Source organism: Vidua chalybeata, chromosome 14 (assembly GCF_026979565.1).
Source record: "Vidua chalybeata isolate OUT-0048 chromosome 14, bVidCha1 merged haplotype, whole genome shotgun sequence".
Lineage (NCBI taxonomy): Eukaryota > Metazoa > Chordata > Aves > Passeriformes > Viduidae > Vidua > Vidua chalybeata.
Window position 1 is genome coordinate 7,188,154 of NC_071543.1, and position 21,133 is coordinate 7,209,286.

Sequence of the window (21,133 nt, forward strand, 5' to 3'; positions counted from 1 at the left end):
ATCCAGGGCAGATACCTACAGAAATGTATTTAACATACTTCCAGTTTGAGAGAGAATTTTGTAGGTAGAGGGAGACTGTATTTTTCCTAGCTCACTTATGACCATGAGGAGGCTGATCCTGGAGGGCTTTAATAAAGTTGAGATTTATCTGTTGCTTCTCCTCCATTCCCACTGAAGGAAATTAAATTGGTTTAACAAATCTGTGTTCTTGACAAAGCCATGCTAGCTGTTACTCATCTCCTTGTTATTTCCTGAGCAGTTACAAATAATATGATCGTTTCCATATTTTTCCAAAAACTGACCTTCACTCACTGCTCTTTAATTCCCCATTACAATCTTTTCCCTCTCTGTAAGGCAACACACTATCTGCTGTTTTTCTGTCTTGTGGATATTCACCCATATCCCCTAAGATCTCCAAGAATACCACTCATGGCCCTGAGATTGCTTCAGGTAGTTCAGTAGAGTACTTTAGGATGAATTGTATCTGGCCCAGCCAATTTGAAAGATCTTATTTATCTAAGCACTATTTAATCTGTTTTTTTCCTGATTCCACTTGTGTTTTTACCTCTGTCACTATTGCTATTTCCCACCTAACCTCATTTGATCTTCTTGGTAAAGATTGCAGGAAAAAACCTTCAAGCCCTCAGCCTCTTCAAGCATCACCTGTCAATAACTTTCCCTACCTTGTTCAATAGAAGGCCAACACATTTTCCTCATCTTCCTCTCTTTATGAAGTATGATTACATCCCGTTTTCTTCTTGTCCTTTCTGCATCAATGTGTTTTCATTTGATCTTTGTGATTTGGGCCCTACACTTTCTCTTTTCTTTCCTCCTGGTCTTCAATAATCTGACCTAGGTTTACCTTTCTATGCCTTCCTCATGTTTGAGGTCAGAGAGGAGGAGTCCATGATTTAGCTAAGGTGGTTTTTTAAAACACTTCAAATAGTTTTGCTGCTTTGGGATAATTTGCACTCATGCTGTTAATAGAACTATTTTAAGGAAGTGTCAGCTACTCTGAGTGCATTCCCCATGAGATAATACTTAAAATTCTCTGAGTTTATTTAATCTGTCTTTTTTTCGAATTTATTGCTTCTATTTGCTATTCATGTTCCCTTCCAGGAGCAGTGGGTTTTCTCATTCCATGATAACTGTCACCAAATTGCATTCTGTTTGCTTATTTTTAAACCTATTTCTCCTGACTCTTAAAATGAAGAGTAAAGAATGTTCCCTTCAGTTGCTTCTCCAGCCTTGTGTCCCACAAGACATTGGCAGCGTGGAGTTTGTCCTGTGATCCCAGTGTCCCAGCAGGCATCTCCATCAGCCTCCTGCCTGTGCCTCCATTGTCTCCAAGCCCAGTGGCCTGGATGTGTGTATGATTCATCTTCTTGCCCTCCAAAAGGAGTTCTGTCCATCTGTTCTTTGTGGCTTTACTCTGTACACCCCCCTCTACTGTGATAGCACCTGTGTTCACTCCCTCTGTTATTATTAGCTAGAGATTTTCAGCTGGTTATATCTTCCCATGTTTTGCACTGTGGGATGAATGTGTCTGTGGACAGCATTTTGTCCTTCTCCCTGAACAAGCTCCACTAGATATATTAATATTCTAGTCGTGTGAATTATTCCAACAAGTTTCTTGTGCCAATTAATTCATAATTTTGAGCACGTATTAAAACTTTCAAGTCCTCCTGTTTATTCCATGTATTTCTTGCATAAGTTCTTGTGATTACTTTTTTGTGATTGCACCCAGCATCTATCAGGAATAACTCTGTGAAGTCAGCGGGTCGTATTTTGCTGTCATTTACATGAATGTCAATCCAAATGATTCTACTGATTGGCAAGAAGCTATTTCAGATTTACTTACATGAGGGTAAATGAAGAATTTGGCCCCCTGAAATTAATTCTGTGTGAAATAGGTCTGGGCCAGGAGGATTAACATGTTTCTCTAATTGCTAGATGTGTTATATTGTACGTAATCAGTGTAGTGGCAATAAAATATGATTGCCACACCCAGACTATTTCATCACTGAGCTTTTTTGAATCCTTTAATTGTCCTTTGCTTGTTACTGTATTCGCATTAATAAGGTGCAGAGTTTAACATAATTGAAAAAATAAATTTAAATAATTTAAAAAGAGAACTCTGAGATGTGCATGCAGCAGACTGTACCATGTACTTTGTGCTACAGCAAAGCAGCAGAATGAGGTAGAAAAAGTCAGCTTTTGAGGTTTTATTACTTTTTGCTTTGTGATGACTGGCTTCAAGCCCACACATTTCTTGAATACACAATAGGGAGTTGGGCAAGACTGCAGAAATAAATTTTATTAACACACAATCACTGCAGCACCAGACAGAATAATCTCCTTTAGTCTCCTCTAGCTGGCAGAGTCCTCTTTGTACCAGGTCAAGTCAATTAGCAGTATAATGTACGACAGGTTTTATTTAAAAAGGGTTTAATTAAAGTTTTGTTACAAAGCTCATACAAACTAACAATCTGTCTTTTAGGGATATGTATTATCTAGAAATTGATTTTAACTTAAACACTAATTTATAGACTGTCCCCTGTAATAAGTATAATTCTTTGGAAGATATTAAGGTCCTCCTGCCCCAAATAAATTCAGGTCCTGATTCAGCAAAACATGTAATTACTAAGGACTTCAATGAAGCCACTCATGCACTAAAAGCTGAAGGTGTGCTCCAGCACTTAGCTGAATCGGGGCCTTAGTGTATAACCCTGCCCTGATTGCACACATGGGCCAATTCAGCCATGTATTTGCTGAGAAAGATACTTAAAAGCATTTGTGATGTCTTTAAAATATCTCATACAGGCCAGTAAGGATGGGAGTATTTCCTTCTTCTAGATACAGATGGTTTTCACAAGTCCTGGTATCTTCTCAATTCTTCTATCTAAACACAGTGATTTACCTGTGCCACCTGTGAATGTATTTTTTAAAAATAAAAAATATTCACCCTAGTAATTATTTGGGTTTTTGTTTTTTTTTCTTTTCCCAAGAAAGCAAAAGCTGGCTCCCCAGAAGTTGCAGCTAAGTAGAGCTACATTAACTTAAATGGAGCTATGTTAGTTTATGCAACTTGAGGATGGTAGCCCAAAAGTTTAAGTAGATGTTCTTAATGAAGACTAGCAGTGCTACTCTAGTGATTGCTAACTACAAACTTGCACCTGATTGTAATCCCTACAGAATAAAAATACCCCTAAAAGCTGAAGAATATGTCACATTTCAGGATAACTGATAATTCATCACTGTATGTGACCGTCTGTTTTTATAATTCACAAGCTATACAATTTAGAGTCACAAACAAGTGACTAGAAGGGATTTCTGTGTAGAAAAGATCCCAGGGGTTTTTTTTGGCTCTCTCCTGGGCAGTGTGGTTAACTTACACCAAAAGCTCTGGATCATGAGTTTTCCCAGTGACCAGGAGGCAGGTGAGCTGGGCTCTGTAGTCTGCCTCGGACACCCCAGAAGGCGCTGGATGTTTACAGCATGTGCTGGAGCCAGGAATGCTGGACCCTGCTGGGGCAGCTCCCCGTGCTGGCAGCGTACAGCCACGAATCCACAACAACGGCTAGAGACACCAAGAAGCCTTAGAAAGGCATCTGTCTTCTCTTCGCAGCATATTTGGGAAAGTTGTGCCTTTTTGTTTTAATGTTTATTACCAAAGCAAAGCCTCCTCATTTTTTATTTTTACTTTTTAAATCTTTGAGACACATGTAACAGCGGGTCAGAATTTGCTTTGATTAATCTCCAATCTGGTTCTACTGTATTCTACCCTGTGGTGTAAATCTAGACTGCAGCTGGTAGGGGGTTGTATGCTTAAAAAAGAAAAAAGCCTCAGTGCCACAACATGCAAAGTAGCAGGCTTGCATTGCCTACATCTATGTCTGAATAGTCTGAAAACCAAAATATAATTCAAATGCTGCTTTTCCTGCCACCTTCTGCCTGAGCCCTCCAGAGCTGAGGCAGGGAAGGCAGGTGTGTATTTGAAATATGTGTAAGAGAATAAAATGGGGGGCAATCAGAGGGAGAGAGAAAAAAGTTCATTCAGAAAACATGTAGAAAAGAATAAAGGAAAACTTGAATAGAGCAATAAATTCTGTGGGACAAGTCCTACACTGACAGCTTCAGTGACATATCCCTTGATTTCAGGGAGGCTGCCGACACCGAGCTGTTCAGGAGATTTTGCTGTGATGGCCCTACTTGTTTGAGCAGAGCTGTTGGGTGGGGATGCCTGGCCCAAACATACATCACAGGCTGCCTGCTAGCTAGAAGAACAGGCTTGCTCATTTAAAATTGAATCAGGCTTCGAGCTTAAGTTTGCAACAGAGAAACATAAGGAATGAAATAGTTTGCAAAGAAATTCTGAGCAATCTGATAAATTCTCAAACCAAACTCTTCAATATGTGTCCAGGATTAATGCCCAGTCATATTACAAGTTAAATATGCTGGCCAAAGAATATTTTACAAAACCTGAAGAGCCCTAACACACAACAGGGCGTGAGGTTCCTCAGGAATAACCACCAGGCTCAGGTGTGCTGGGGGCACAGGGCACAGCCAGTGCTCCACCAGGCATGGCTGGTGTTCCTCATGGAGGCTGCCAGGATGAGGGACAACTGACCCCTGCAATTAAACAGAAATATGTTCCATGCTTGGGCTCCTTGTTGTTAAGAGGAATGGGGTATCTTTACTTGCCGTTTTACAAGTCAGTGTGTGACCACATTGTCCACAGTACAAGGAGAGAGATGAGTGTTTAAGGACTCAGGTACTATTTCCCTGGCTCTGCATCAGTGTGCTAGGGGTGGTGGAGTGGCTGTGTTGGAATGTGTGCAAAGCCTCACAGGTGTGAGTACTAATGAAAGGAGCAGGGAGGCTGGGATGAGCTGATGGCAGGGAGAGAGGCAAGGAATCAGGGATGAGCTGCTGGGAATGGTTGGATGTTGCAAGGTGCTGTGCACCAGCCAGTGCAGGTAATTGCACTTCCCAGAATAGCAGCTTCTAAGGTCCCACAGTCTTCCAAAGGCATTTGCAGGTTTAAAGTTAAGTGTGTTTTTAGAAGTGCAATTGAGTTTGGGGCCAAACTGATCAGCATTTTAAGAGTTCCAGCCCAGAACTGTAAAACAAAATAAAACCCAGGCCTCCATGTGCCAAAGCCTAATGTGTTAGCCCACTCTTTAATCCACCCTTTCCTTCCCTTCCCTCCAGAAACAGTCTCACCCAATTCTACTGTACTGTAATGGAAAATAGGAACCAGAATGCCCTGGGACCTCCTTTACAATTTTTTTTTTTTTTTAATACAAATAGGTCTCATAGACTTCTCACCAAGTGATTTCAGTTCTCTTAAGTCAAAGTAGCCACATGGGATAAAATACAAACAGCATTAATCCTAAAAGACAAAATATGGCAAAAGAAAGAGTTGCAATGAAAATTAAAATATCTGCAAATGAATTTAGCTAGCGTCCACCGTCCTTTTTACATTCAGTGTGATCTTCCTCTGGAAAAAAATAAATTAAGGTCAACATACAAACTTCCTCTGCTTCCTGGAATTCTTACATATTTTCACTATGATAACATGATTTGTGTGTGTGTAAATGCGAGGGGAGAGGCGGCCGAGGGCTGGCAGAGAGCCCCCTCCCCCTCGGTCCTGGGAGAATGCCTGAAGCATGAGCTCAGCTGCTGGGCTCCGTGCGGTGTCATACACTTCCACAAGCAAATTCACAGTGACATTAAGAAAAGAAGATCTGGGGCCCTAGTCTCTAAAGCGTTCACAGTGCCCACGAGACAGCTCCTACATAAAGGGCTGTTTATTTGTTGAATTAGCAAATTGGTACCCATGGAGGGGGTTGAAAATATCTGAGTAATCCTGGGGTTTTGGTACAGTCATAAAAGTGTGTTTTCTTCTATGTGAGTTTGCTCTGACAGAAACTCAGGTCTTTGCGTTTCTGCTTCCTCCCCCTCCTCCCCTCATAAATAAATACCCTTAAAAAAAAAAGGTAGCTCACAATTAGCCATTACTTAAGTCCTTTACCGGTTTAAAATAAACAGTTGCTGAAAGCCTAGGATGAGGATCTCAGCACAAAGCACATCTGTACACCATGGTGTGCTTCTGAGAAACAGAATTTAAATGATTTGCATATGGCCACCTAAATATTTAATGGGTTTGCAGTTTAGGAAAGCTGGCTTAGAACTATGCTGTGCAGCCTGTCATCTCCTCTGCTCTGCTGGCTATGTTGGGTCAAACGTGTTGTTATTTTTAGGGCCTGATCCTGGAATTTCAGAAGCTGTTGGAGCCTTGGCACCATTTTAAATGGGGGCTCCTCTCCAGCATTGTGTCTGCACACAGCTGAGCCTAGGACACGTTCAAGTTTCTAAAGCTGCTGGAGTGTTTGAGAATCTTTAAGCCAAAACCTGGCAGTGTTGTTCCCTTCACAAAGAAGTTTCACACTAGCATGGTATCAGTTCTCAAGCTGCCTTACAGCCCCTCTTTCTTCCCCTGCCCCATCCCCCCACTGTGGCCCACTATGTACACGCTCCCAAGCCCAGCTAAGCATTTCACGAGTGTGCAGGGCTGAATGCACATTCACAGGAAACAAAACCGTGAGACACTTTCAAAAATGCAGACACACACAGCGCTTCTAGACAGCTACAGGCAGGTGCAGTGTTTATGCTCCAGCCGACTGTCCAGTGCTGCAGCAGGGCAGAGGCATTCCGATGATACTGTGCTCCAAGGCCACAGTCAAATATTAACTGAATGGAAAAGTTAAAGAAAAAGAAGCAGCTCTTCCCAGTGGAATTGTAGCATTCTCTCCTCGTCACATTCTTTTGAGCTCATTCATTCCTTTGACCTCCAATAACAAGTCAGCTCTTTGTATATGGTGAGACTTGTAATGGAGAAGAGAGAGAAATTGCCTCAGAAGTAGAATCCTGTCTTGCACTTTTTGCAGGGATCACTATGCTTCTCTGCCAGCCACAGAGAGATTTCTTCCCAATTTCACTTCCAGGCAGCCTCTCTGGCACAGACCTGGTCCCTGTGCTTTAGAGATCAAGTCTCCCATCACAAACATGCGTCCAAATAATCAGCATTTTTGGAGCCGTCATTCCAAGTACTTCATCAGGTAAACACTGTGGCTGATGAGGCCAATAGCCCTGGGGATTCTTAATCTCATGCAGAATCAGGTTTTACTGGCTAAATCCCAGTAATCCAAAATTCCTGTTGACCCCAATGGGAGTTGCAGGTGCTTGAAAACCTCAGATTTATGGATCACTTCATTCATCATTCCACTGCAGCCTTGTCTGGACAGGAAGACAGTAACCTTTAAAGAGCAACACTTCACAACCATTAAGGAACTAATATTTTATGCATTTGTATCACAGTTGGCTCCAAAGCCAACCTTGGCAAGTGTCTGGAGGTTTCTCCTGAGAGTTATTTTGTGTGTTAATATTGCTGCTCTGTTTAAGGTGTTTAAGGGTTGTTTCTCTGATCCTTCTTCATTAGAGGTAATTGAATAGTTTAGAAACCCAATCACTGTTTGGCTGAGTCTTCCAGTCAACAACCCCACTGATTGAATAATCGCTCACAAGACACAGAGGCACAGAAAGATAAGTTTATCACAATTTTCTAGCACTCAGAACATCTTCAAAGTGCTTGACAGGCCACTGATTACTTTCTTATAAACAGCTGTGGATTCAAATCTTGCCAAAATGCAGAAAGATTCCTGTAGCTCAGTATTTCAATTTCCCTACTTCACTGGTGACTTCGGAAACAACATCCTCCGCACAGTTCCCTCACTTGGGGAAAAAAATTCCTTCCAGTTGCTTTGCAAGGAGGTTCTGTGCAACCCCAGGTGCCAGCCCCTTCTTCCAGGCTTCTGAGCTGCTCTGTGTTCTTTCTGTGCTAAGAGATTTCATTTCACCACCCCCAGCGAGACAGAGTCTACCTTCTGCCTGAGGCAGAGCTGCAGCTCAGCCATGCCAATTATAAAAGATGCCTCCCAAACGTGTATTCCTGGTTTCCAGAGTGACTCCGAGGTGCTACCACACCTATCTTTAGAGTGGCTAAAAGTTACCAAAAGGCAGTGTGGTCACAGGGAGTCACATACCGTGCTGATGAGCATAGCATGAATTGCTAACTAGACGGTCAGGGACACTTGGATTTTCCTCCTGAAGTCTGAAGTCCCTGACTGAGACAAATGTACAATTTTTTTTTTTTTTTTTTTTTTTTTTTTTTTTTGTGGATGAATTGCTGTTTGGCTCCCATGCTTTCCCAGGACATATCATGGCCTGCTTTCCTCCTAGGCATTACACCCAAAGTTGCAATTGCCTCTTGCCCCACCTCTTTAGGCTGCTCTCTATCAGGTGAGCCCCACCTGAGAAAACTGCTCCGAGCTCTGTGCTGCATTTCATTGCCATTGACTTCAATCCTGCTGTCTCAAAAGCCCTTTCCCTTTCCCATGGCCCCTGTGGAAACTATGATACATGCTTGTACCAGCATCTATCAAAAATGTTCAAAATAATGTGAATTTTGAATGTGTGATCACTTTCGTCCTTGGACCGCTGACTCCCCAAAAGCCTCAGAATCACTGCACCAGAAATTGCATCGAGGTCTGTGGTTAAGTGTCTAGAGGTGCAGCTGGAGCAGAGCAGCATGGCTGCTAGTATGGTAATTCAGCAGCAGGCTGGAGTTAGGGTCACCTGTGGTATAGATATTTCAAATGTATCCAATTAAACAATGTTAATTAGTGGTGGTTCTTTTTTCTAGTACAGTCAGAGCCGTTTGTCCCTGTCTAGTAATGGAAGAATGCCACCACCTTCAGAAGTGATTTCTAAGGACTGATTAAAGAATATTTGTTCAAGTTAGAGAAGAATGAAGTCCTACATATATGTTAATACATCCCCACTAACACAGAATGGCTTTTTGTTGTTCTCCTCTGTCTGGAACGTGAACAATTTATAGTCTCCTGCTGCATCTAATTAGTGAATCTGACCCTTAAATGGAAGCAGTTGAGGCTTGTGATTTCTAAGTCCAACATTTCTGGGCTCTATCATTGAAAAAGAGGCTTCATGAAAGAGTCAAGAGATGCATTAGGATGATTTTTAAAAGCCAGTCAGATACAGCCAGAAAATAAAGGCATGCTCTGAAGCAGTTGCATGGCTGTCTTGGTTCACATTCACAACGCAGAGTGAAGGTAAACTGCTTTCAACATGGATATGTGGGAAGAACTTGGCCTTGTACCGCTCCCTCCTTGGTACTAGCCAAGATAAAAATACATCAGGATTACCAGCATCTAGGAAACTAGCATATGGTGCTACCACAGAATGTAATATGAATATACTTTAGAAAACCATTATTTTTCTCTTGATCAGTTTCTCATTAATCTAGGTGCCATTTATTCTCTGCCTGGATTTTTTTTCACATTTTTCCCATGAAAAGAGAGGATGTGCTTGAATTAATTTAATTGCCAATGTTTTTTTTCAAATAGTTGTGGCAGAAATAACTTTTCCTAGCCAGGTTAAACAGCCCCTTCAGCTCAGCAGTTAACACTTATTGTTGCTGTCAGCCCCTCTGCATTGATTAGGGATCATACTGCTGTTAGTACTAAAGTGGCTTGGGAAGCTGCAGTGCTTCCTTTTTCTCTCTCCTTTCTTTTTCCTGCAAGAGCAAGATGATCTCACCATAATCTGGCAATAAGTTGTTTTCAAATACTTTAGGAAGAGCCAGAGTGCTCAGAAGGAATTCCGGGGTTCATTTCCAAGCCAGTTGAAAATTGTCCCCAAACGAGAGGGTTCCTTCCTTCACAGTGTGGTGATCATTGTTCTGTGGGGCTGTTGTGTTTGTGGGAAACAGGCATCAGCCAGGCAACATTCCCCACGGCTGGAAGCTGCTTCCCACCTTTTCCATCCTGCTATGGCAAAACCCAACTTCCCTCAATGTAATGTGCAAACTGCAGGTGATGCTGCTCCAAACAGTGGTGGGTATAGTTGGAAGGCAGAAGCAGGAATGATCACCATCACCTCTCTGAAGGGAAGTGCCTTCCCTATCCCAGCTGCACCAGCCACAGCAGCAGGGAGGGAGCGAAGCTGATTCTTGTCTTATAATCTTTACTTGCAAAGATTACACTGGCTGGTCCTGTGAGGCTGTGCCCTGTTCTCTTGTTCCCAAACTTAATCTATTCTGCACTGCACATAAACAAGCGAGAATACAAAATAAAATGCTATCCTGTTTATTCTGTCATTTCTGCCACCACTGTCAGCCTTGAATATTTTGTATTTTTGTAAACATAGAATTCATTAGGGCATGCAATTGATTTGAGAAAAGTGATGGTAAAACTGGGAGGTTTTTTTGAGAAAAATATAGAACCATACCCCTTCTCTGAACACTGAGATTGGTATGGACCACATTCTGCGTGCAGCAGAATTGTCAGCATCTTTCACCAAATTCTAAAAACGCCCTTGTACCCTGTGGCACATGCTGGCAGCTCCAGCGGTAGATGAGAGACCTGTCTCCACCCTGGAGTAGTTCCCTTGGGAAAGGGAAGACAGCAGAGTGGGTAGCTGGAATTAGAGATGTGAACACAGCACAAGGACCAAGAGAAGGTCTTAAGGAGTAGCAGGGCTAAATGAAAGAAACACTGTGCAGGAATGCATTGGGTGACCAGGAGCAGAAGATGGGCAGAACAGAGGGTCCTGGGAGAGGGACAGTTTGAGAGGACTCACATGCTGGAGCTCCCAAGAGCTCCTAGTGGTATTCTCCTTTCTGCCTTTTACAAGTGCTGGCGCTTCAGCTATCACTCTTGGCCCTAATGAACAAAGAGTAACTATACTCATCATCCTTTTGCACCTGCATGATGTATAACTGACTTGTAAGTATGTACCTAAAAGTAGTTAAGTTCAGGCTGTTTCTTGAGTTGTATGAGAAGTCTGATGTTACTGGTCTTGTACTTTCCTTTGGGGAACAGGAAGGGTGGTAGCACAATTTCTCTGGACCATGCCACCATATTTATTTGAATTACAAAATGTACAATTCTGGATGGATGTCATAGTTTTGTTGATACTGTATTTGACACAGAAATGTATCTTAATAGTTTTTATTCATTCCTTTACTGAAGGGAAGTAAAGCTTTATTTTTTTGGTTCAAGAAATCTGACACTAGTTGAGACACTACTCATTTCTACAGAAGGCTGCAGCCTCTAGCAAACGGATGCATATTTATATGACAGGATATGCTCAGTAGCCCTGGGAAACCAAGAATTGAAATCAATAATTTCTAGTAAATCACAAACTGACATTGGCAGCATCCTAGTCTGGCTGAATATCTGTATCATCACAGACACTCTTCTTTAATAAACAGAACATACAATGTTTCATGCACTGGTTTTGCATTTTCTTGGCAACTGTATAAAAGTATAATTTCTAAGCATGATCCAAGGGATCTCTGACAAAGGAAAGAGGGTAACATTTGTTTCTGTGAGTTTTACGGGTTTAAATCTCAGGGCCAATTCTGCCATCAGGTAGTTTATGAATATTCATGTAAATTGTTTTGAGTTGAAGAATATGTAACTTTGCCATGTATCTGGCATGGAAAGAATACTTTGACAGTCATGAAATAGAGAATGTTTTAAAAAATAGCTTTAGCAAAGAGAGGACAGCTTTAGAAATGAAAGGGAAAATTAAGGGAATATGGTGTGTTTCCTGAGGAAAGCAAAATTATGTGAATGTAGAAGCATTTTCTTATGCTTCAATATTTAAAGGACTTTGGAATATCTTGTAGCAGGTATGGGTCAGATTCTGCCTTTTTGTTGACTTCAAGAGGAACCGAGGCAGGTTTGTATGTCCCTGATCATTGCACTTGTATATGAACGGTGTGATCCAGCAGTGAGAAACAGCAAGGCTAGAATTATCGCTAAGCTTTGTTTGTGTTATTACATATTCTGAGTGGTGTCTTACTTGCAGTGGGGTACAGGAGTCAAATAAGTGTGTCCTATTGCCTAGACCTACTGTTAACCTGGAAATTTGGCAAGTGATGCCTGTCACTGTTTGCTCCTGATCCAATACCCCCCATGTGCTGGGACCTGGCTCTGTGCCCATTTGGCTGCTGGAGCAATTGATAAATGTGACAAGGCTGCTGAATATAATGCTTGGAGAAAAGGCATCTCCTGGGGAGAGACAGAGGCTTGTTTAAACAATGCCTGAGTGTTTGCAGGTACCTCTCACTTCAGCAAATGACAGTCACTTTATTCTTAGATGTGACAGAGGCTGCAGGTGGAATGTGCAGCAGCCTCAGACCTGCCATCCAACACACCTGCAGTCCAGCACAGGGTTTGTGCTCACTGGGCAGAGCCAGCAGCAGCCCTGCTGAGAGCACACATCACAATTCAAGAGGGAAAATGTTTTATGCACAAGTCAGAATTGGAGAAATGTCATGCATTATCAAACATTTCAATGTATTGTTGCTGACAATAGAGCTATTAAATGTGATATTGTGTTCATTTGTATCAGCTTCTGTGGTTTTAATGAAAAATCTTATTAGCTGCAAGATGGTCAGAATTGAAATGTCCGTACATCTTCTACAAAAGTGGCTCATGGAATCACAGAATGGTTTGGTCAGAGGGGACCTTTAAAGATCATCTGGTCCAGACCCCCTGCACTGAGCAGGGACATTTTCCAACTGTATCAGGTTGCTCAGAGCCCTGTCTGACCTGACCTTGAAAGTCTCCAGAGATGGGACATCCCCCAACCCTCTGAGCAACCTGTCAGCATTTCACCACACTGATCATCTGCGTGCTTCCCTCAGCACTTGGGTAATCCCTTCCATTCTGAGACACTCATACATAATGTTAGCATGTGCCTAAGTGGATCTCTGAGCTATGCAAATAATTGATTTCTGAGCTTAAAAATTAAGTTCAAAAGATATCAATTTAAAACAAGCATTTAGCCACTAAGCAGACATAAACAACTTGATTTTAAGTGATACTTTAGTAGAAGACAGACACTTTATGTGATGTACTTTTCTGAAAATATGAAGTTACTCACAGAGTTGTCATCTCTTAACTTCTAACAGAGATTAGATTGGTGTCTATTTTTCTGTATAAAAGACAAAATTGTAATTCACTTTAATTTATATAATTTTCTAAAGTAATTAATGTACCCACTGAAATGTTAGTATGGGCATCCATCCTTTGATGATTTTTACCTATAGATTCTTCCATGGGAACTCATGTAAATAATGCCTTATGGAAGTTGAAAGACTTATAAAAAGTTGATCATACATGTTCTTCGTTCATGTCCAGTGAAGATCATGCTGAAAACCTTTAATTAACTGCATACAATCAAAAGCTTTTTTTTTTAAGCTTATTTTCCTAAAAGTAATATTTCTTTAAAAGAATTGAACTGCTACATTACCAATTATACACATATACATATATTTTTATATATGACTTAGAGAATTACTCAGTGCAGCGGGCATTACTGAGAAAATTTAAATTGTTTATTGATGCATTTTATCTATTTTTAGGTATTTTCTATATACTTCTAGTAGGAAAAAAATCATATATTGATAGGACTGAAAAGAGAGAAACTGAAAGATGGTAGATGTAGATTAAATATTAGGAAGGATTTCTTTACTTTGAGTGTTGAGGCCCTGGCACAGATTGCTCAGAGAAGCTGTGGATACCCCATCCCTGGAAGTGTTCACAGTGGGCTTGGATGGGGTTCTGAGCCACCTGGTCTGGTGGAAGGTGTCCCTGCCCATGGCAGAGGACTGGAGGTAAATGGTCTTTAAGATGTCTTCCAACCCAAACCATAGCATCAAAGAATGGTTTGATTCTATGAAAAAGGACATGCAATTAAACACATTCAGAAATGACCTGAGATGCTGTTTTACCCAACACATTGTTGCTGATGCTGATAGTATTGTGACTTTCAGAAATGAATTGAAATTTTGCATGCATTAGCAATTTCATCCCTAGTTTATTACACTGTACTATGGGGAAGTACCCAAAGGACATGAGCCTTCCTGATTCTGAGCATCAGCCAATTACAGACTGGATTTGCTTAAAAAGAAACTTGCTAAGAGGCTTGCACCATTATCTGCAATTTGTCCTGCAACTGTTCAGTAGAAGTTTCTTTTCTGTCTTCTGTGACATCAGAAGCTATTGCCTGTGGTCAGAGACAAGATACCAAATTACCTGGATTGCTGATCTGATCTAGCATAAGAAATGCAGTAGTGATTAGTCCAACTGAAGGTTCATCCAGCCCAAGCCATTGATTTCACCTGATTTCAGGCAAATGTGTAAGTAGAAAGCATCACAAGCTTGCCATCCATCTGTTTCTGACAAACTTGTGAATCCTTCAGTGAATCTGTGGTAAATCAGTGAATCAGTGAATCTGTGGTAAATTCTTCTGCTGCTCAGTCCCTTCAGTGTACAAGACGTGCTGTGGGGCAGCCTTTGTCTGCTCAGACTTCTTGTTGTCCTTTCTGATGTCAGGAACACCAGAGGCCAGCTGGAAGTCTGGCACAGTTCTCCTGAGAGAACAGAGCCCCAGCATCATGGTTACCTGGATGCTCAGTTGTAGCATCTTTAGTTCACACCAGCCTGGAGGATGCAGACCTTTTCTCTAGCCCTTGGCCATCTTACATTGGCAGTGCCTGTTGCTGACACAGCCCATCAAGGCTGTGTCTGAGTGCACAATCCTTTTGTTTGGTGAACACAACTTTGGGCAGTTATTTAGCATATTGCACCTTTCCTGTTCTCCTTAGGTAGAAAGATACTGCTTTTTCAGAACAGTGAGTAAAAGAAAAACATTGGTCTTGTTTGGGATATTTTTGGTCTGTTATGTTTTTTGGGTTCTTGTTTTGGTTCAAGGCACTCTTCTCATCCTTTTGTTATTTTTCAGATAAAGTTATAATTTCTCAGCTCTCTTGACTCTGGCTTTTGAATAAGACATCTCTATGTGGAAAGAAATGATACTAGTTTTACAAAGGAACAAAACCAACTATATTTTCTATGGCTATTAAAGACGCTAAATGAAATGTGGCAAACTACTGTAAAATTGATAAAGAATGCAATTAATCACAGCGAGTCAGGCCCAGGTTTGATGCCCAGCATTGGGAGAAGCATTTGAGGTACTAGAATATGTTTTGTCAAGCCTCATGGCCATAACAGCCTTGATGCCATTAGAATCACATCTTTTCTGCAGAATCCTACAAGTCACTTTTTCAAAGTAGGACAGAAGCATAGCAATAAGGTAGCCTGCAACATGCTTAGGGTGAGCCTAACCTGAGAAATGAAATAGTGCCCTGAAGAAGCCAGTGAAAGTTTTATTATTGATTCCAGAGCAGCCAAGGATTCCCCCAGGTCAACTAGAGTAAATATGCCTAAAGAAAGGGCTCATAATTAAATCACCAAAGATCAAAATTGGAGCCCTGAAATCCCCTGCTTAGCCATTACCTATCACTGAAAATGAGTGGTCTTTGCAAGGGGTTTGTTAAATGCTTCTACTGCCTGAAATGAGACTTTTGAGCACACACAAAGCTGTCCTTGCCACTGTTGAGCACCCCAGCATATACCATACAGGTCAATCAGCCCAGTGCACCAGGTCTGGCAGCATGGGCACACTTGGCACTGAGCTGCTGAGCTGCTGAAGCCTACACGCCTTAAGCCAGCAGGCTCAGAAGGAAAATGTTGCCACAATTCTGTCATGGACTAACTGCTAAAAGTGTCTTGATTTGATTTCCCTCTGAGAGCACACCCCATCTTACGGAGGACAACACAAACCACTACCTGGCAAGCAGGTGCCCTTGGCAACTAAAGGCGGCAGCATCATTCCTGCTGCAGAGCAGGGACAGGACTCCAATATACCCTACCCACATCATCTTCATTTTGGGGGAGGCCTTTGGTCTAGTTTTATGAAGTGAACAAAGGAAATGACAGTTCTTAGGAAGTATTGTCATCTGTCAGGAACTTCAAATGTTTGGCAAGAGTCATAAATGACAAAACTTCTTGACAATAACTGATGTAAAAAAACTGACATGGACCCACTGTTCATCATCTGATCATGGCGTTGTCAGTAGGTCCAGCTACAGCATGTGTGAATCCCTGGGTGCCCTACATGTTCCATATGTATGTATTTTAGTTCAAAAATCTCCAGGGAGAAAGATGGGAGCCCTTACACACATGTATCTTCAGGGGAGGGTTTCTGACATTGCACACTGGGTAGACAGTGGCACCTCCTTCCAGGTGGAGCTTAATTTAAGCATGATGAATGTGTATCTTCGCTGAGCCTGCTCATTTTAGGTGGCTCCTGCTCAGCATATTGGCTCTTTTAGATCCCATGCTGATGCCCTAATGCTGTTTTTGGGCCTCAGCACCTCAGGCAGGGTAGTAGATTCGGTCTGGGCAGCCCAGCAAACCCAAACATCAGATGTCAATACACCTCCTCTTAGTCACTGAAACCTTTTGAGATCTGGCCCTCAGAGGCTGTAGAATTCAGGGTGTTTGCACCCACAAAAGTTTACTATTTTTGTGTTTATTTTTTTTAATTGACAAAATAGATCAAAGTAATTTTAAATAATATAAAAGGCAAAACCACTAGGAAAGCAAACCAGTAAGTTTCCAAACAATGCAAACTGAAATACCACAAATACTGCTCAGGGAATCAGGGAAGCGGGCCCATTGTTAGCTGTCACAGGCAAGCCAAAGGCTTCAACAAAGCTAAAAAACAATGTTTCTCTGTTGATGAACTGTTACTGCCAATATTTATTAGCTCAGGGTACAAAGTGGGTTTGGAGGTCTAAGTTCACTGCAAGTTGAAGGTGATTGCTGCCTGGTAAACTTTAAGGAAAGCAAGGCCAGATTCTGGCTCCACTTTCATGTATTTGGTTACAGTAAAGGGGTTGTATTCAAATAACTTTCTTCCTAATTTTACAGAGCATAATTTACTCATATCACTATTTCAGGAATGATCTTAGAAACTAGACATTTTATTACAAATGCTAGTAAGTCTTCCACACCTCATCCATTGAGTCAATGTACTGGGACAGGGTTTCTAGCATCTCCAATTTATCAGGGTAGGAGTGACAATTGTAGTGATTTAGCAAGGTAATAAAACAAAATTATACCAGCAATTATTTGTGGACCCAGTGTGCTCCCCTAGCTGCCTGCAGCTTGATCTTCCCAGTTCTTTCTGCACAGTCCAAGAGGAGGTCTGAATAGGTTCTCAGCTTTCAGTTGATGGTCTATCAAAATTAGTATTCAGAGGTTGCAGCTTGTAGCAAGCACATTTATAGTCATATGAGAAGAGTGTGGCTTTATGGGAGCTCTCTATTTGGAACTGTGTCTATCTTCAAAAAGACATGTACATAGCACAAAAGATGAAAATGAAAGAACTCTGCTGTTTCCCTCTTGCTAACCTGGGTTCACCTGGGCGAAATGAGTTTAACCCTTTTGTGTGAGAAGTGCTGAATATCGTATGTCATAAAGGGACAGGAAACTACCCTTTGTAAGAGTAACTCAAACCCTTACACTTCATGCTTTGGGCTCTCTTTTCAGTGATTTGAGCACTTTGATTTGGAAGGGGAAAAAAAATTATTAATTGCCAGTAGCTTTCTGACCTATCTGACTTTGTACTAAATAAATTTGAAACTCTACAAGGAAGGTGCTAAACATTCTAAGCAGCTTTTTGTGTGTATAATTTTGACCATAGGCTGGTTAATTTTCGCCTTCATGCACGGAGAAAAAAAAAATTAAATCCTTGGATCTGTGAGGTGTTCAATTTCTGTAGAGAAGAAAGCGTTACTTCCCCTTTAAGCCTGGCGCCGTTCGTGTGTGTGAGTGTGCGGGCTGTGTGTGTGAGTGTGTGTGTGTCTCCTCCTCTTTGAGTGACACAGCACTTAGATATGCCTATCAGTAACTTAAACCCCACAAACTCCACCTTCTAAGTGAGGAAGCTGTGGGTTGATGGAAATGTAGTGAGCAGATCGAGACAGACAGTGAATCATTAGCAAACTGCAACGCCAGGATGAACTTGTCTGGAACCTAAAAGGAGAAAACAGGCTGCGAGTCCTCTGCGGCGCTGGGTTTGCTCAATACAGCCAAAGTGGATCTAAAAGCCGGTTGATCCCCAGTCCAAGATGCTGCTGGTTTCCCAGCGGGTAGAAGCACCACGGATGGAGCCACATATTCCAGTAAGTAGCATTTGAAATCGATATGGGCTGGGAAAGTAGGAGCTGGTTTAAAAGGACTTAAACAGCCTCGGAATAGTTGCTCACCGGGCTCGGCACGGTCGCAGCCAGGCTGGAAAGTTTGCAGGGGTGGTTTAAGAAAGTGCCCGCCTTGGGCTCGCTCTGCCCGCGGGTCCCGTGTGCCGGGGCCGCCGGAGGGAAGGGGACAGAAACCTGAGGGGGGAATTTCGCCCTCCATTCTGGTCAGATCTCAAGTCGGACCACGGAGAGGAGGGCAGGAGGGAGGGGGTCCGTGGGCTTTAAGATGGTGGTGAAGAAGGTGATTTGCGGTGCGGTGCCGTCCCGGGCACGGCGGCGGGGCAGCCAGTGCGCGGCAGCGGGGGACGCTCCGTGGGTTTCCGTGTCATTGCTCGGATGGTGACGCGCTGGGCTGCGGGAAGAGGCGGTGGATGCTGTCGGGGGCGAGCGGGAGCGGGGACCCGCCGGTGCGCCCGGCACCGCCAGCCCGCGGGTTCTCGTGTCAGTGCGGCCGGGCCGGCTCAGCCATCGTCCGGGGATTTCCAGCTAAACTTGGATCAGACAGGCAGGGGTGGATAAACCCGTCATCGCCCGGAGACTCCGCCGGGAGGGTGTCACGCGTGGAGGGGCTAGCGGTGGTCCCTCTAGTATTATTTTTTAAATAATTCCTGGTATTTGCGTTGGCAGCCGCGTGCCGGGTTATTTTGGGAACCTGAAGCGCACGTTCAATAGGCAGGATTGTGAACAAAAGGCTCGTCCGAGCCCCGAAGGAGCCCTGGGTTGTTTCTGACGGGAGCGTGGAGCGCGGCGCTGAGCCGAGCTGCGGGAGCGCGTGTGCGGGAACAGCCCCGAGTGCGGGCGCTGCTGCCGGCGCGGCGCCTTCGCCGCTCGCTGCCGGACCGTCCGTGTGTTCGCAACAGAACGCGTGAACAAAACGCGTGCTGACTCACGCTTTAAACTGTTTTGGTTTCTGATGCTGTGGTTGAGATCGGGGTTCAGAGCAATGGCAGGGTAAACACGGCGCTCGCTGGCTCGGTCCCACGTTTCCCCCCAAGGCAGGGGCTGCCCTTCTCCCCAGTCAATAGCCGGTCCCTCCTCCCGGTCCCTCCTCCGCCGCCTCTCTCGGCCTGTTGCTCGGCCCGGAGGAGCGCCGGTGCCGGGGGCACCGCGGCTTTTGTTCGTCTTTGGCTGGAGGGGAGTTGTCACCAGGGTGACTCGGAGGGATCCCGGGGAGAACGGCCGTTTCTGGGAAGAAAACGGGCTTTGATTTCCTTTCACACCGCCCCCCCCCCCCCCTCCGGCCTCCCCCCGGAACAATAAATTAAAAGGCCGCTTTTGTTTTCCACGGTGCTCCCGGCGGGGGGGCGGCGGAGCCCGGGGCCGGGCAGCGGGGCGGGAGGCGCCGCGGAGCCGCGGCCTGGCGCGATCGGGCAGGTCCCCGCTGCGGCGTGCGGGGGACGCGCGGCCGTCTCGCCTCGTCCCGTCGGAAGCCGCTGAACGCTGCGAGCGCCGGCCGCTTGCGAGGAACCTCCTGGAAGAGCCTTCCTCTGCCGCCGCCTCCTCGGGCAGCGGGGGCACCCCGCGGTGCCTCCCCCGCCCCGCCAGCGGGGGGATTAACTGCGTCTGGCCCCTTCCGCGGACCGGGGGCGGAGGCGCCGGGCTCCCCCCCTCCATGCCGCCGTGCAGCCGCCCCGGCTGGGGCGGAGGGCGGGCTGTGGGAGCGCCGTGAGGGCGGAACGCTCCCCCGGTTATATAACGCGAGTCTTTCCCTGCTTAGCCCCGTAATCCCCGGGTAATGCCTAATGCCGGTGCCCCGGGGGGCTACGGGGCACGGGGCGGCTGCTGCTCCCGGAGCTCCCCCTCTGGGCCGAGTCGATGGGGAAATAAAGCTGCTGATGTGCAAGATGGACCATATGGTGCCTGCGGGAGCCAGGGAGCCGGAACGGCCTTGAACCCGCCGGTCCCGGCAGCTGGGCGCTGCCTCCCCCGCCCCGGGCTCCCCCTGGCGCACCGGCATCCCCGGGTCAGCGGGGCCCCGCCGCCCCCTAAACGGGCTGCCCGGGACGTGCCCTCCGTTCCCGGGGCGGAGCTGCGTGCCGGGAGAACAGCGGCGGCAGAAGGCACTGGTAGTGCCCGGGGGGAGCCCTCGGCCCGGGGACAGGGGGGAAGCCCCCGCGCACGGGAAGGGGGGGGGGCTTTTCCCCGCGGCCGCGCTCGCCGGGTGCGAGGCAGCGAGAGCAGTTTGAGTAAGTTACACGCGAGCACCTAAAAAAGCAGCGATCTAGTGCTGGCACTGCCCATTTTCAGTCCTCTCTCCCTGCCATATGTTTAGAAGGGAGAAAAAAAAATGCACTTTGGGAAGGATGCTCTCAGCTGAAGGAGGAGGTGGGCTGGGGGGCGAGGTACAAGGAAATTCCATGTTAGGAAAGCATTAGCAAGGGGTGACTTCTAATGTTTTCCTGCGACTGACGTTGACAGTGACACACATGTGTGGGTTGATATTGGAACGTCACAGAGTTTTTAAACTCAACCAGGAAATAGTCTGTTGCTCAGGGATAAAAAACAAATAGTCTGTACTGTAAGGCAGGTAACATGCAGTTAACAGCCCTCGAGTGAGTGAAAAGCTGCTCAATGTTCACAATTGAGCAGCTCAAATTCAATCCAGCTTTTTATTTTCAGAGGGTTTTCTTCTCTTTTTTACATGTGGTTTTTCAACTCTATTTTTATTCCTTTTAAGTAATACTTCAAAATCAAAAAAGCACATATTGACAGGGCTTTGCTTTTGGTCCCTTGTAACTAAGTATTTTGAACTGTAAAGTGTCTTGGATTTTTTTAACGCTAAGGTAGTTGTTAGAGGGTTTGGAGAGGAATTAGTAAGTAAAGGAAGCAGTTATATTTTTAAAATTCTTTTGTATTATTTCCTCTTAA

The 21,133-nt window shown here is 44.5% G+C and overlaps 1 protein-coding gene across 2 annotated transcripts in view; it reads left to right on the plus strand.

Annotated features, from left to right (window-relative positions):
* MAMLD1 (mastermind like domain containing 1) overlaps positions 1-21,133 on the plus strand; it is a 251,549-nt gene that overhangs the window by 151,461 nt on the left and 78,955 nt on the right. For both annotated transcript variants that reach the window (XM_053955905.1, XM_053955906.1), the window contains exon 1: positions 17,988-18,190. In XM_053955905.1, coding sequence (XP_053811880.1) covers positions 18,137-18,190 — 54 coding nt within the window. In that variant the 5' untranslated portion in view covers positions 17,988-18,136. Of the gene's footprint in view, positions 18,191-21,133 lie in introns of those variants that run through there.